Raw genomic sequence first — 17,255 nt, 5'->3', positions numbered from 1 at the left:
CACTACGTTACACACACACACTACGTTACACACACACACACACTACGTTACACACACACACACTACGTTACACACACACACTACGTTACACACACACACACACACACACTACGTTACACACACACACACACTACGTTACACACACACACTACGTTACACACACACACACACACTACGTTACACACACACACACACACACTACGTTACACACACACACACACACTACGTTACACACACACACACACACTACGTTACACACACACACACACACACTACGTTACACACACACACACTACGTTACACACACACACTACGTTACACACACACACACACACACTATGTTACACACACACACACACACACACACTACGTTACACACACAAACACACACACTACGTTACACACACACTACGTTACACACACACTACGTTACACACACACTACGTTACACACACACACACACACTACGTTACACACACTACGTTACGCACACACACACACTACGTTACACACACACACACACTACGTTACACACACACACACACTACGTTACACACACACACACACACACACACACTACGTTACACACACACTACGTTACACACACACACTACGTTACACACACACACACTAAGTTACACACACACACACACACTAAGTTACACACACACACACACACTACGTTACACACACACTACGTTACACACACACACACTAAGTTACACACACACACACTACGTTACACACACACACACTACGTTACACACACACACACTACGTTACACACACACACACACACTAAGTTACACACACACACACTAAGTTACACACACACACTACGTTACACACACACACACTACGTTACACACACACACACTACGTTACACACACACACACACTACGTTACACACACACTACGTTACACACACACACACTACGTTACACACACACACACTACGTTACACACACACACACTACGTTACACACACACACACTACGTCACACACACACACACACACACACACACACACACACACACACACACACACACACACACACACACACACACACACACACACACACACACACACACACAGGGAGCTAGCTAGTGTGGGGAGGAGTGGTCCTGTTGAGAAACAGCAGTTAGGATTAGCTACAGTCATCCACCCTACTCTACACCGCTGTAGTGCTGAGAGAGAGCGATGTCTCCCATGCCAATAAAGCCCTTTTGAATTGAGAGCGCGACAGAGAGGAAGCATTTCGTACGACAAATGACACGGGTGATTCCCTATGTGCCGCTAGTTTAAGTCGGAGTTGAGTTGCGGATCAGTGTTGTCTGTTGCTCTGATAAAGTGGGGCTTGTCAGTCAGTCTGATTCTCACCGGTGGGGGACGGGTGATTGACAGGCGTAAAGTAGGAAGTGACGGGAGAGTGATGCACATCATCATCCCCGCAAAATGAGCAGTGTGTGTGTGTGTGTGTGTTTGTATGTAGGGTTCTGTAAATGTCCAGGCCTCAACACACAACACCCACTCCAACAAGCTATCCAGGCTGTATCACAACCAGGCGTGACTGGGAGTCCCATAGGGCAGCGCACATTTGGCCCGGCATCATCTGGGTTTAGCCGGTATAGACCGTCATTGTAAATAAATAAAAATGTGTTCTTAACTGACTTGCCTAGTTTAAAAAATAATAATAATGATAATTACTTTGAATGAGCATGTATGAAATGGCCTCAATATCGCGTGTCAAGTTAAGAACAGCACAGCCAGGGTTGGGACAGACATATTCATCACAGTGAACTACACGTACAACAGGCCTAAAGCATAGACATATAGCAGAGAAAGAAATGGTGCTGGGAATGACCCGTCTTCCCCCAGGATTAAATATAGTTCTACAGCTTTGTCTTCCCCTGTTGGTGCTGATGAGCCTGTTTCTATGGATGAGGGAGCAGTCTGAACAGCATGTCACCGAGCTGAGTGGATGAAGGCCTGGTACTACACACAACCATCTCCTCTCTTACCTGGGACATCTATCTCCTCTCCTCTCTTACCTGGGACATCCATCTCCTCTCCTCTCTTACTTGGGACAACCATCTCCTCTCCTCTCCTCTCTTACTTGGGACATCTATCTCCATCTCTTACCTGGAACATCTATCAATCTCTTGTAGACGTTCAAGAAGGAACCTTCTGCTTCTTTACTTCTTTTGCTCAAGGCATCGATCTGAAAGGAGGATAGGATTAGAAGATGAGAGGAGAGAGAAGAGACGATGAGAGGAGAAAAGAGGATAGGATTAGAAGATGAGAGGAGACGATGAGAGGAGAGAGAAGAGACGATGAGAGGAGAAAAGAGGAACAATTTAATCAAAACACACAGTTGGACAAACTGACAGCTAATAGCACTGCTTCGTTTTGGTGTGTTTCATGTGTGCATGTCTATAATTTGGGGCAGCAGGTAGCCTCGTGGTTAGAGGAGGCAGGTAGCCTAGTGGTTAGAGGAGGCAGGTAGCCTCCTGGTGACCCACACCAGTCTGTGTGAGCCTCTGGTGACCCACACCAGTCTGTGTGAGCCTCTGGTGACCCACACCAGTCTGTGTGAGCCTCTGGTGACCCACACCAGTCTGTGTGAGCCTCTGGTGACCCACACCAGTCTGTGTGAGCCTCTGGTGACCCACACCAGTCTGTGTGAGCCTCTGGTGACCCACACCAGTCTGTGTGAGCCTCTGGTGACCCACACCAGTCTGTGTGAGCCTCTGGTGACCCACACCAGTCTGTGTGCTCCAACGTCAAAAGTCAAGGTGTCGGAATACCTTTTTGAATGTACAAATAAACAAACTTAAATATCACATTTACAGAACTATTCAGACCCTTTACTCAGTACTTTGTTGAAGCACCTTTGCCAGCAATTACAGCCACAATTCTTTTGGGTATGACATTACAAGCTTGGCACACCTGTATTTGGGGAGTTTCTCCCATTCTTCTCTGCAGATCCTCTCAAGCCCTGTCAGGTTGGATGGGGAGTGTCGCTGCACAGCTATTTTCAGGTCTCACCATAGATGTTCGATCTGGTTCAAGTCCGGGCTCTGGCTGGGCCTTAAGAACATTCAGAAACTTGTTCCCGAAGCAACTCCTGCATTGTCTTGGCTTTGTGCTTAGGGTCGTTGTCCTGTTGGAAGGTGAACCTTCACTCCAGTCTGAGGTCCTGAGATCAACAATCTCTATGTCCCGAGTAGTCTCCCTGCCTCTAAAAAACAACACCACAGCATGATGCTGCCACCACCATGCTTCACCGTAGGGATGGTGCCAGGTTTCCTCCAGACAGGACACTTGTCATTCTGGCCAAATAATTCAGTCTCTCTTGGTTTCATCAGACCAGAGAATCTCATTTCATCAGGTCTGAGAGTCTTTAGGAGACATTTGGTAAACTCCAAGCGGACTGTCATGTGGCTTTTACTGAGGAGTGGCTTCCGTCTAGCCACTATACCGTCTAGCCACTAAGGCCTGATTGGTGGAGTGCTGCTGCAGAGATGGTTGTCCTTCTGGAAGGTTCTCCAATCTCCACAGAGGAACTGGAGCTCTGTCAGTAACCATTGGGTTCTTGTTCACCTCCCTGACCAAGGCCCTTTGGCCGGGCGGCCAGCTCTAGGAAGAGTCTTGGTGGTTCCAAACGTATTTTTTGGTACCTTTCCATTTTTTGGTACCCTTCCCCAGATCTGTGCCGCAACACAATCCGGTCTGAGCTCTACGGACAATTAATTTGACCGCATGGCTTGGTTTTTGCTCTGATATGCACTGTGGGATCTTATATAGACAGGTGTGTGCCCATCCAAACCATGTCCAATCAATTGAATTTACCACAGGTGGACCTCCCAGTCAACATCTCAAGGATGATCAATGGAAACAGAATTAACCTGAGCTCAATTTATAGTCTCATAGCAAAGGGTCTGAAGCGGAGTCTGAGGGTTAGGATAATGAAGTCAGAGGGTTAGAATAATGTCTGTTTGATTCTCATCATGACCCAGAGAAATCCACTTTTCAATGACAAATCAAGACAGAGGGAAGTATCAGGTTTGGTTTCAGTTACCAAACATACAATATTGCACAAATCCCCTGTCTTGGTCACAGACAGTACTAGAATACAGGGTTGACCACACACAGTGATGTAGGAATCCAACGCCACAGACAGGGAAGGTTAATCAACAACACGGCTACAGACCACTGGACAACAGGATTGACAACAACACGGCTACAGACCACTGGACAACAGGATTGACAACAACAGGTCTAAAATAAATCACTGGATAACAGGGTTGACCAGGTCTATAGACCACTGGATAACAGGGTTGACCAGGTCTATAGACCACTGGATAACAGGGTTGACCAGGTCTATAGACCACTGGATAACAGGGTTGACCAGGTCTATAGACCACTGGATAACAGGGTTGACCACACCAAGTCCAAAACACCCATCACAGGGTTGAAACATGAGGAATTACAACACCATATTAATACCATTACACATGTCTATGTAGCAGGTTCATTTGACAGGGGAAGGGCACAATGATTAGGCCTAACAATCAGAATACAAGTCGCCAAGGCGGGTGGTCAAACGTGTGTGCGAGCGCGCGGTAAGTACAGCGGAAAATAGCTGACAAGTTGAATAACACCCATACCGCTGCACCACGTCAATACACACCACCAGACTGTGAAGGCCCTGAAATAACAGCACGTTAAAATAATAACCACAACCCCATGTTACACTGGAATATTCTCTGCCCTGCAGCAAGGCAGCCTTGTCACGGTATCTGTGTGTGTGTGTGTGTGTGTGTGTGTGTGTGTCGGTGTGTGTGTGTGTGTCGGTGTGTGTGTGTGTGTGTGTGTCGGTGTGTGTGTGTGTGTGTGTGTGTGTGTGTGTGTCGGTGTGTGTGTCGGTGTGTGTGTGTCGGTGTGTGTGTGTCGGTGTGTGTGTGTGTGTCGGTGTGTGTGTGTGTGTCGGTGTGTGTGTGTGTGTGTGTGTGGGTGTGTGTGTGTGTGTGTGTGGGTGTGTGTGTGTGTGTGTGTCGGTGTGTGTGTGTGTGTCGGTGTGTGTGTGTGTGTGTGTGTGTGTGTCGGTGTGTGTGTGTGTCGGTGTGTGTGTGTGTCGGTGTGTGTGTGTGTCGGGCTCATGAAGGTGAAATCATTGGGTAAAACTAGAACGTCCACTCACTCCATCCCCCATAACACCCAGGTTTACAAAAGCAACTTCCACACACGCCCTTTGGACACACAAATATGAGAGGACAAATAAGCGTTATGCTGAAACTAGGCACAATTGACTCCAAGGGGAATAACCAAGCAAAGTCTTAGAAAACAAAACTAACAGAAAGAGAAAACGCCTTGATATGGGAAGTATTGCTTCAGTATTGATTAACCCATCAACTACAGAGTTGACACTGGAAACAAAATGAGTGATTTATTAAAAACCTCAGATGAAAAGCAACATCACCCGAGAAACGTGCAGCCATGCAGAATGACAGGAATTAAGATTAGTGGGCTGTGATTGGCTGATGCCAGGGTTTTTGTCGTGTCTCTTTTCACAGGAAGCAATTTAAACATGGCCAGGGGCACAGAGAGAGAGAGAGAGAGAGAGAGAGAGAGAGAGACAGGGAGAGAGAGAGAGACAGGGAGAGACACAGAGAGAGAGAGAGAGAGACACAGAGGGAGAGACACAGAGAGGGAGAGACACAGAGGGAGAGACACAGAGGGAGAGACACAGAGGGAGAGACACAGAGGGAGAGACACAGAGGGAGAGACACAGAGGGAGAGACACAGAGGGAGAGACACAGAGGGAGAGACACAGAGGGAGAGACACAGAGAGGGAGAGAGACAGACAGAGGGAGAGAGAGAGAGAGTGGCAGAGAGAGAGAGAGTGGCAGAGAGAGAGAGCGAGAGAGTGGCAGAGAGAGAGAGCGAGAGAGTGGCAGAGAGAGAGAGCGAGAGAGTGGCAGAGAGAGAGAGCGAGAGTGGCAGAGAGAGAGAGTGAGAAATAGAGAGAGAGAGTGAGAAAGAGAGTGGCAGAGAGAGAGAGTGAGAAACAGAGAGACAGTGGCAGAGAGAGAGAGAGAGTGGCAGAGAGAGAGAGAGAGTGAGAGTGAGAGAGAAACAGAGAGAGAGACAGACAGAGAGGGAGAGTGAGAAACAAAGAGAGACAGAGTGGCAGAGAGAGAGACAGAGTGGCAGAGAGAGAGAGAGAGACAGAGTGGCAGAGAGGCAGAGAGAGAGAGAGAGAGAGAGAGAGAGAGAGAGAGAGAGAGAGAGATAATCTACATAGGTGTACAGAGGCCCATTATCAGCAACCATCACTCCTGTGTTCCAATGGCACGTTGTGTTAGCTAATCCAAGTATATCATTTTAAAGGGCTAATTGATCATAATTGATCCTTTTGCAATTATGTTAGCACTAGAGGTCGACCGACTATGATTTTTCAACGCCGATACCGATTATTGGAGGACCCAAAAAAGGCGATACCGATTAATCGGCCGATTTAAAAAAATATATATTTGTAATAATGACAATTACAACAATACTGAATGACACATATTTTAACTTAATATAATACATCAATAAAATCAATTTAGCCTCAAATAAATAATGAAACATGTTCAATATGGTTTAAATAATGCAAAAACAAAGTGTTGGAGAAGAAAGTAAAAGTGCAATATGTGCCATGTAAGAAAGCTAACGTTTAAGTTCCTTGCTCAGAACATGAGAACATATGAAAGCTGGTGGTTCCTTTTAACATGAGTCTTCAATATTCCCGGGTAAGAAGTTTTAGGTTGTAGTTATTATAGGAATTATAGGACTATTTCTCTCTATACAATTTGTATTTCATATACCTTTGACTATTGGATGTTCTTATAGGCACTATAGTATTGCCAGTGTAACAGTATAGCTTCCGTCCCTCTCCTCGCTCCTACCTGGGCTCGAACCAGGAACACATCGACAACAGCCACCCTCGAAGCAGCGTTACCCATCGCTCCACAAAAGCCATGGCCCTTGCAGAGCAACTACTCCAAGTCTCAGAGTGAGTGACGTTTGAAACGCTATTAGCGCACACCCCGCTAACTAGCTGGCCATTTCACATTGTTTACACCAGCCTAATCTCGGGAGTTGATAGGCTTGAAGTCATAAACAGTGCAATGCTTGAAGCACAGCGAAGAGCTGCTGGCAAAACGCACAAAAGTGCTGTTTGAATGAATGCTTACGAGCCTGCTGGTGCCTACCATCGCTAAGTCAGACTGCTCTATCAAATATCAAATCATAGACTTAATTATAACATAATAACACAGAGAAATACGAGCCTTAGGTCATGAATATGGTAGAATCTGGAAACTATCATCTCGAAAACAAAACGTTTATTATTTCAGTGAAATACAGAACCATATTTTATCTAACGGGTGACATCCCTAAGTCTAAATATTCCTGTTACATTGCACAACCTTCAATGTATGTCATAATTACGTAAAATTCTGGCAAATGAATTCGCAACGAGCCAGGCAGCCCAAACTGTTGCATATTCCCTGACTCTGCGTGCAGTGAACGCAAGAGAAGTGACACAATTTCACCTGGTTAATATTGCCTGTTAACCTGGATTTCTTTTAGCTAAATATGCAGGTTTAAAAATATATACTTCTGTGTTTTGATTTTAAGAAAGACATTGATGTTTATGGTTAGGTACACGTTGGAGCAACGACAGTCCTTTTTCGCAAATGCGCACCGCATCGATTATATGCAACGCAGGACACGCTAGCTAAACTAGTAATATCATCAACCATGTGTAGTTAACTAGTGATTATGATTGATTGATTGTTTTTTATAAGATAAGTGTAATGCTAGCTAGCAACTTACCTTGGCTTCTACTGCATTCGCGTAACAGGCAGGCTCCTCGTGGAGTGCAATGAGAGGCAGGTGGTTAGAGCGTTGGACTAGTTAACTGTAAGGCTGCAAGATTGAATCCACGAGCTGACAAGGTACAAATCTGTCGTTCTTCCCCAGAACAAGGCACTTAACCCACTGTTCCTAGGCCGTCATTGAAAATAAGAATGTGTTCTTAACTGACTTGTCTAGTTAAATAATTCCATTCCGATTAATAGGTCGACCTCTAGTTAGCACAGCTGAAAACTGTTGTTCTGGTTAAAGAAGCAATAAAACTGGCCTAGTTGAGTATCTGGAGCAACAGCATTTGTGGGTTCTATTACAGGCTCAAAATGGCCAGAAACAAAGATCTTTCTTCCGAAACTCGTTAGTCTTATTCTTGTTCTGAGAAATTAAGGCTATTCCATGCGAGAAATTGCCAAGAAACTGAAGATCTCGTACAACGCTCTGTACTACTCCCTTCACAGAACAGCACAGACTGTCTCTAACCAGAATAGAAAGAGGAGTGGGAGGCTCCGGTGCACAACTGAACAAGAGGACAAGTACATTTGAGTGTCTAGTTTGAGAAACAGACGCCTCACAAGTCCTCAACTGGCAGCTTCATTAAATAGTACCCGCAAAACACCCGTCTCAACGTCAACAGTGAAGAGGCGACTCCGGGATGCTGGCCTTCTAGGCAGAGTTCCTCTGTCCAGTGTCTGTGTTCTTTTGCCCATCTTAATCTTTTCTTTTTATTGGCCAGTCTGAGATATGGATTTTTCTTTGCAACTCCGCCTACAAGGCCAGCATCCTGAAGTCACCTCCTCACTTACTCAAGAGTTTTTATTTATTTTGACTATTTTCTCCATTGCAGAATAATAGTGAAGACATCAAAACTATGAAATAACACATGGAATCATGTAGTAACCAAAAAAAGTGTTAAACAAATCAAAATATATTTGTATATATATTTAAGATTCTTCAAAGTAGCCACACTTTACCTTGATGACAGCTTCACACACTCTTGGCATTCTCTCAACCAGCTTCATGAGGTAGTCATCTGGAATGCATTTCAATTAACAGGTGTGCCTTGTTAAAAGTTCATTTGTGGAATTTCTTTCCATCTTAATATGTTTTTTTATTGTTTTATTTAACTTTTATTTAACTAGGCAAGCCAGTTAAGAATTTTTTTTTATTTACAATGACGGCCTACCCCGGACGACGCTGGGTCAATCACGGCCGGATGTGATGAGCCAATCAGTTGCGTTGTGACAAGTTAGGGGGGGTTATACAGAAGATAGCCCTATTTTGTTAAAACCCAAGGCCATATTATGGCAAGAACAGCTCAAATAAGCAAAGAGAAACAACAGTCCATCATTACTTTAAGACACGAAGGTCAATCAATACAGAACATTTCAAGAACTTTGAAAGTTTCTTGAAGTTCAGTTGCAAAAACCATCAATAAGAAGAAGAGACTTGCTTGGGCCAAGAAACACGAGCAATGGACATTAGACCTGTGGAAATCTGTCCTTTGGTCTGATTGGGTCCAATTTTCTGATTTTTGGTTCGAACCGCCGTGTCTTTGAGAGACACGGTAATGTTGGACGGATGATCTCTGCATGTGTGGTTCCCACCGTGAAGCATGGAGGAGGTGGTTTTATGGTGTGGGTGCTTTGCTGGTGACACAGTCTGCGATTTATTTAGAATTCAAGGCACACTTAACCAGCATGGCTACCACAGCATTCTGCAGCGATACGCCATCCCATCTGGTTTGGGCAAAGTGGGACTACTATTTCAACAGGACAATGACCCAACACACCTCCAGGGTGTGTAAGGGCTATTTGACCAAGCGGGAGAGTGATGGAGTGGTGCATCAGATGAACTGGCCTCCACAACCTCCCGACTTCAACCAAATTGAGATGGTTTGGGATGAGTTGGACCGCAGAGTGAAGGAAAAGCAGCCAACAAGTGCTCAGCATATGTGGATACTCCTTCAAGATTGTTGGAAAAGCATTCCAGGTGAAGCTGGTTGAGAGAATGCCAAGAGTGTGCAAAGCTGTCATCAAGGCAAAGGGTGACTATTTGAAGAATCTCAAATATAAAATATATTTTGATTTGTCAAATACTTTTTATGTTACTACATGATTCCATATGTGTTATTTCATAGTGTTGATGTCTTCACTATTTTTCGACAATGTAGAAAATAGTACAAATAAAGAAAAACCCTTGAATGAGTAGGTGTTCGAAAACTTTTGACCGGTAGTGTATGTACTGCAATACAAGAGGTTACTCACACAGTACATTTATGTACTGCAATACAAGATGCTACTCACACAGTACATTTATGTACTGCAATACAAGATGCTACTCACACAGTACATTTATGTACTGCAATACAAGATGCTAGTCACACAGTACATTTATGTACTGCAATACAAGATGCTACTCACACAGTACATTTATGTACTGCAATACAAGAGGTTACTCACACAATACATTTATGTACTGCAATACAAGATGCTACTCACACAGTACATTTATGTACTGCAATACAAGATGCTACACACACAGTACATTTATGTACTGCAATACAAGATGCTACTCACACAATACATTTATGTACTGCAATACAAGATGCTACTCACACAGTACATTTTTTAAATTATTTTTTTAACCTTTATTTAACTAGGCAAGTCAGTTAAGAACAAATTCTTATTTTCAATGACGGCCTAGGAACAGTGGGTTAACTGCCTGTTCAGGGGCAGAACGACAGATTTGTACCTTGTCAGCTCGGGGGTTTGACCTTGCAACCTTCCGGTTACTAGTCCAATGCTCTAAGCACTAGGCTACCCTGCCGCCCCAATACAACATGCTACCCACACAGTACATTTATGTACTGCAATACAAGATGCTACTCACACAGTACATCTATGTATTACAAGAAGAGACAAAAGTCTTACCTCTCCCTGGAAACTCTTGAGCAGGGGAGCCACCTGTTTTCTTACATCCTGAAAGACATAGAAGAAACCGTTTAGAATGGATCGTATCCCAGAGTCACGGAGTACACTGATAAAACACACAGTACTAATCTATACTGTTGTTTTACATCATATAGTTTAACCCACACCTGGCATGAGCCTGTTTGACCACATCAACCCTGTCCATAGCACATTTTTCCACATTGAAAGCAACCTCTCCCCCACAGTCCCATTGCATGGCATTAGAGCATGAGTCAGTGATTTCTGATTAGATACCTAGTGAAGTGTGTATCTCTGAGAACATGCAAATCCACACACTGTCAGTTAGCTAGACTAAAGCCCTGTAGAGATGCAGTGGAGCATGCATTACACTACAGCACACTACAATACACCACAGTACATTACAGTACACTACAGCACACTACACCACAGCACACTACAATACACTACACCACAGTACATTACAGTACACTACACCACAGTACACGACAGTACAGCACACTACAATACACCACAGCACACGACAGTACAGCACACTACAATACACTACACCACAGTACATTACACTACACCACAGTACATTACAGCACACTACACCACAGTACATTACAGCACACTACACCACAGCACACTACACCACAGCACACTACACCACAGCACACCACACTACAATACACTACACCACAGTACACTACACCACAGTACACTACACCACAGTACAGCACACCACACTATACCACAGTACAGTACAGCACACTACACCACAGCACTACACCACAGCACACTACACCACAGCACTACACCACAGCACACTACACCACAGCACACGACAGTACAGCACACTACAATACAGCACACTACAATACAGCACACTACAATACAGCACACTACAATACAGCACACTACAATACAGCACACTACAGTACAGCACACCACACTACAATACACTACACCACAGTACATTACAGCACACTACACCACAGTACAGTACAGCACACTACACCACAGCACTACACCACAGCACACTACACCACAGCACTACACCACAGCACACTACACCACAGCACACGACAGTACAGCACACTACACTACACTACAATACAGCACACTACAATACAGCACACTACAATACAGCACACTACAATACAGCACACTACAATACAGCACACTACACCACAGCACACTACAGTACAGCACACTACAGTACAGCACACCACACTACAATACACTACACCACAGTACATTACAGCACACTACACCACAGCACACTACAATACACTACACCACACCACAGTACATTACAGCACACTACACCACAGCACACTACACCACAGCACACTACACCACAGCACACCACACTACAATACACTACACCACAGTACACTACACCACAGTACAGCACACCACACTATACCACAGTACAGTACAGCACACTACACCACAGCACTACACCACAGCACTACACCACAGCACACGACAGTACAGCACACTACAATACAGCACACTACAATACAGCACACTACAATACAGCACACTACAATACAGCACACTACAATACAGCACACTACAATACAGCACACTACAATACAGCACACTACAATACACCACAGTACAGCACACTACAATACACTACACCACAGTACAGCACACCACACTACACCACAGTACAATACAATACACTACACCACAGCACACTACACTACAGTACAGTACACTACACCACAGTACACTACACCACAGTACAGCACACTACACCACAGTACAGCACACCACACTACACCACAGTACAATACAATACACTACACCACAGCACACTACACTACAGTACACTACACCACAGCACACTACACCACAGTACAGCACACTACACCACAGCACACTACACCACACCACAGCACACTACAGTACAGCACACCACACTACAATACACTACACCACAGTACACTACACTACACCACAGTACACTACACTACAGCACAATAAACTACACTACAGTACACTACAGTACAGCACAATAAACTATCCTGTAAGGCTCCTGGCTAAAGATAGATACACTTTAGATCAGGAACACATGATGATACTAACTACCACAGTGGTGTGTGTGTGTGTGTACACTTATTTGACTGCCCCTGCTTAGGTCAGGTCCTGTATCCACCACGCTTGATTAGGTCAGGGCCTACAATCTTATTCATTGATGATCTAAAAGTCAAAACGGATTCTAGATCAGCAATCCTACTTGGAGATGTTTTGTGGGTAACGGGCCCTAGATAGTCACCCCCGTCCTGCTTCCCCCAGCCACACCCCCAGTTCTGTGAAGGACCCTGAGCAGCTTGAGTGCCCTAAGTTTCCACTAAACCCATTTTTTAAATTATTTTTTACATTTTAAATCAGCCCGTTTCTAATTTGGCTGAACAGACTAATTAGTTATTTACAACTAGCAGGAAGCATGCTGAAGGTCTACACATGGGAAAGACCTCATGTGCATCACTATAGACTGTTTATCATGCACGTGTGTGTGTATGCCAGAGCCTCCGTGTTCAACAGCTCCTCGGTCAACAGGGTCGACACAGTAAGATGGATGGCTGGGATGTGCATCCCGCCTCCCTTAGTCATCTGGAATTTCCCCCCCGCTGGTCAGTCTGGTTATCTGTCGGTCTATTTGGCTGGGAGGAGGATGAAGTGGTCCCTACCGACACTCGTCGAAGGTTCGTTTTAAGTCTTTCTACCCTGTAGTCAAGGTTAGGATTTTGGAGAGGGTTAAACTGCTTCCTGGAGCGTCTCGGCTCACTCCCTTAAAATAAATATATTCAATACCAGTCACAGAACACTGCACTTGGGCCATGGTTACGACGTCATCATGGCTTCGACTGCATTGTGGCATTACGGTGTCAGGCTCTCAGTAAAAGACGAAGACGAAAACTCGAATGTATTATTCACACATTAGATGAATTATAACACACTGCATCCCGTCTTCCTGAATCAACATTACCAGAAACACTCTGTCCATGAAGAGTACAGCTCAGTACTGAGGTGGTCTCCTGATGGCTGAATAATGAAGCAGACAGACTCATCTGGACGAGTCCAACCTGGTCTGATGTGGAAGATATCCAACCTGTCCTGATGTGGACGATATCCAACCTGGCCTGATGTGGACGATATCGAACCTGGCCTGATGTGGACGATATCGAACCTGGCCTGATGTGGACGATATCCAACCTGGCCTGGCGTGGACGATATCCAACCTGGCCTGGCGTGGACGATATCCAACCTGGCCTGGCGTGGACGATATCCAACCTGGCCTGGCGTGGACGATATCCAACCTGGCCTGGCGTGGACGATATCCAACCTGGCCTGGCGTGGACGATATCCAACCTGGCCTGGCGTGGACGATATCCAACCTGGCCTGGCGTGGACGAGTCCAACCTGGTCCGGCGTGGACGAGTCCAACCTGGTCCGATGTGGACGAGTCCAACCTGGTCCGATGTGGACGAGTCCAACCTGGTCCGATGTGGACGAGTCCAACCTGGTCCGATGTGGACGAGTCCAACCTGGTCCGATGTGGACGAGTCCAACCTGGTCCGATGTGGACGAGTCCAACCTGGTCCGATGTGGACGAGTCCAACCTGGTCCGATGTGGACGAGTCCAACCTGGTCCGATGTGGACGAGTCCAACCTGGTCCGATGTGGACGAGTCCAACCTGGTCCGATGTGGACGAGTCCAACCTGGTCCGATGTGGACGAGTCCAACCTGGTCTGATGTGGACGAGTCCAACCTGGTCCGATGTGGACGAGTCCAACCTGGTCTGGTGTGGACGAGTCCAACCTGGTCTGATGTGGACGAGTCCAACCTGGTCTGATGTGGACGAGTCTAACCTGGTCTGGTGTGGACGAGTCCAACCTGGTCTGGTGTGGACGAGTCCAACCTGGTCTGGTGTGGACGAGTCCAACCCTGATCTGATGTCCCTGGGTGATGCCTGTCATTCATATTCCTTTACCCAGCTCAATGTAACATCGATAGGTTTAGGCAACTACATGAGGTTGCTACAACCGACGGGCCCAGTGGCAATAAATTAATAAGACCAAAAGCGTATCTTGACTTGGAAGAGTTCCAGTGTTGGGTATCCATAGCCAGCTAGCTAACATAACATCCCTCTCTGTTGGATAGCCATAGCCAGCTAGCTAACATAGCATCCCTCTCTGTTGGATAGCCATAGCCAGCTAGCTAACATAACATCCCTCTCTGTTGGGTAGCCATAGCCAGCTAGCTAACATAACATCCCCCTCTGTTTTAGCCGGGTGTTGGAGTAGGTCAAATGTGAAATTTAAAAAAAAAAACTAATAGAGCACTCTCTCGCTCTCGCTTCTCCTTCAAAACTGTTCAACTAATGTCTTTCTCTCTTTGAGTCAACCACTCACCACATTTTATGCCCTGCAGTGCAAGCTAGCTGTAGCTGATGCTTTCAGTACTAGATTCATTCTCTGATCCTTTGATTGGGTGGACAACGTGTCAGTTCATGCGTCAAGAGCTCTGATAGGTTGGAGGACGTCCTCCAGAAGTTGTCATATTTACTGTATAAGTCTATGAAAGGGGCTGAGAACCATGAGCCTTCTAGGTTTTGTATTGGAGTCAATGTACCCAGAGGAGGACAGAAACTAGCTGTCCTCAGGCTACACCATGGTGCTATTAAAGCTACTGTAGACCTTCATTACAAAACAGTGTGTTTTAATCAATTATTTTGTGACATGTGAATATATTTAGCAGAGTTTTATCTAAAAATAATGACTTTAATGTTTCAACATTTTTATGAAATTCCCTTCCTCCTCTGAGGAGCCTCCACTGCTTGATACACACAGGAAACTGTTGAGCGTGAAACATCCAGCAGCATTGCAGTTCTTGACACTCAAACCGGTGCGCCTGGCACTTACTACCCTACCCCGTTCAAAGGCACTTCAATATTTTGTCTTGCCCATTCACCCTCTGAATGGCACACATACACAATCCATGTCTAATTGTGTCAAGGCTTAAAAATCCTTCTTTATTAACCTGTCTCCTCCCCTTTATCTACACTGATTGAAGTGGATTTAACAAGTGACATCAATAAGGGATCATAGATCTCACCTGGATTCACCTGGTCAGTCTATGTCATGGAAAGAGCAAGTGGTTCTAATGTTTTGTATCACTGGGATATTTGTAGGGCTGGGCGGTGTACCGTATTTTACTATATACCAGTATTGATACAAGGACCGGTTTGGGTTTTTACTTTACCTTCTATAACGGTATTTTAATGTTTGGTTTGTTAAAATGTGATACGCTGTGTATAATATCCGTTTTTATAGTTCACATCCCCACTTGAGTCATCCCTCTCGCTCTCCCCACGCCGCTTTCCACACAGACTCAAGGAGCGCATTTGTTGTTACTCCACCAGGAGATGCTTGCCTTCAGTCTGCATGGTCAGCACATGCAACAATGTTGTTTTCACTTTTCTTCTTAATGTAAATCCACAAGTGTTCTACAATTACACTATTCGTTTGTTTCTTGCATCTGCAAACAGATAACTTTGCTAAATCCCTGTTAGACGCTAATGCTAATTGCTAAGTTAGCTGTCTAGATAGCAAAAAAAAAATGTACTGAATCAGATCAAGCGTAGCTAGTTACACAGCCTGATACCAGTGATGGTGTAGGTCTAAATCAGCAGGTTGTTTGTGCAACGGTATCTTCTAAATCAAAAGAGGAACAGGCGAAAAAAATGAATTTGTTGGCTATATGTTGAAACATGCCAAAGATTATAGGCTCTCCTAGGAAACACTGACCAACACTTTGGTTCCTACCCTGCCACAATAACTCCTCCCTGGCATTTTCATTTGTTGTCATGTCAAACACTGTATTCAAAGTGCCCACTACTGTAGAATAAACATTCTATTTCCGTGATTCCAACAGTTCACCCAAGTGTTTTGCTCTAAAATCACAAGTCAAATTTAACAGTTTGTTAAAAAGAAGGCCTAAATTGTTTAACAGCCATTCGTGGCAGTGTGAAATTATCTCAACTGAGTGCAAGAAATTGCAGGAAATGATTTTTGGTTGAATATAAAACAAATAAGAATGAAGAAAGACCCATTGAAATCACTTGCCACCCCCAGGGGCACGTACTGCTCATAAAGCTCATATTGAACATGTATTATTCAAAAACATAAAATAACATCAATTTTGAAAAAAATACCTTGATACTATATTATGGTCATATTACCCAACCCTAGTTATTTGAGAGGACTTCAGAGCCCCCTCATCTCCTATCTGGGAGGATCGTGTCACTCTCCTACCAGGGTCAGATTCCTCTCCCTTCCTCCGGCCCCACCGCCTACATACCACAGACCACTCAGATGCCCA

At 44.9% G+C, this 17,255-nt stretch overlaps 1 protein-coding gene across 7 annotated transcripts in view; it reads right to left on the bottom strand.

Moving 5' to 3' along the window:
- cux1b (cut-like homeobox 1b) overlaps positions 1–17,255 on the bottom strand; it is a 150,102-nt gene that overhangs the window by 96,164 nt on the left and 36,683 nt on the right. For all 7 annotated transcript variants that reach the window (XM_036965643.1, XM_036965636.1, XM_036965639.1 and 4 more), the window contains exons 3-4: positions 10,853–10,900; positions 2,145–2,223 (exon numbers count right to left, since the gene is read on the bottom strand). In XM_036965643.1, the coding sequence (XP_036821538.1) occupies positions 2,145–2,223; positions 10,853–10,900 (127 nt within the window). The remainder of the gene's footprint in view (positions 1–2,144; positions 2,224–10,852; positions 10,901–17,255) is intronic.

This window comes from Oncorhynchus mykiss, chromosome 27, assembly GCF_013265735.2.
Source record: "Oncorhynchus mykiss isolate Arlee chromosome 27, USDA_OmykA_1.1, whole genome shotgun sequence".
Classification (NCBI taxonomy): Eukaryota; Metazoa; Chordata; class Actinopteri; order Salmoniformes; family Salmonidae; genus Oncorhynchus; species Oncorhynchus mykiss.
This window is presented reverse-complemented; position numbering and strand designations above follow the sequence as displayed.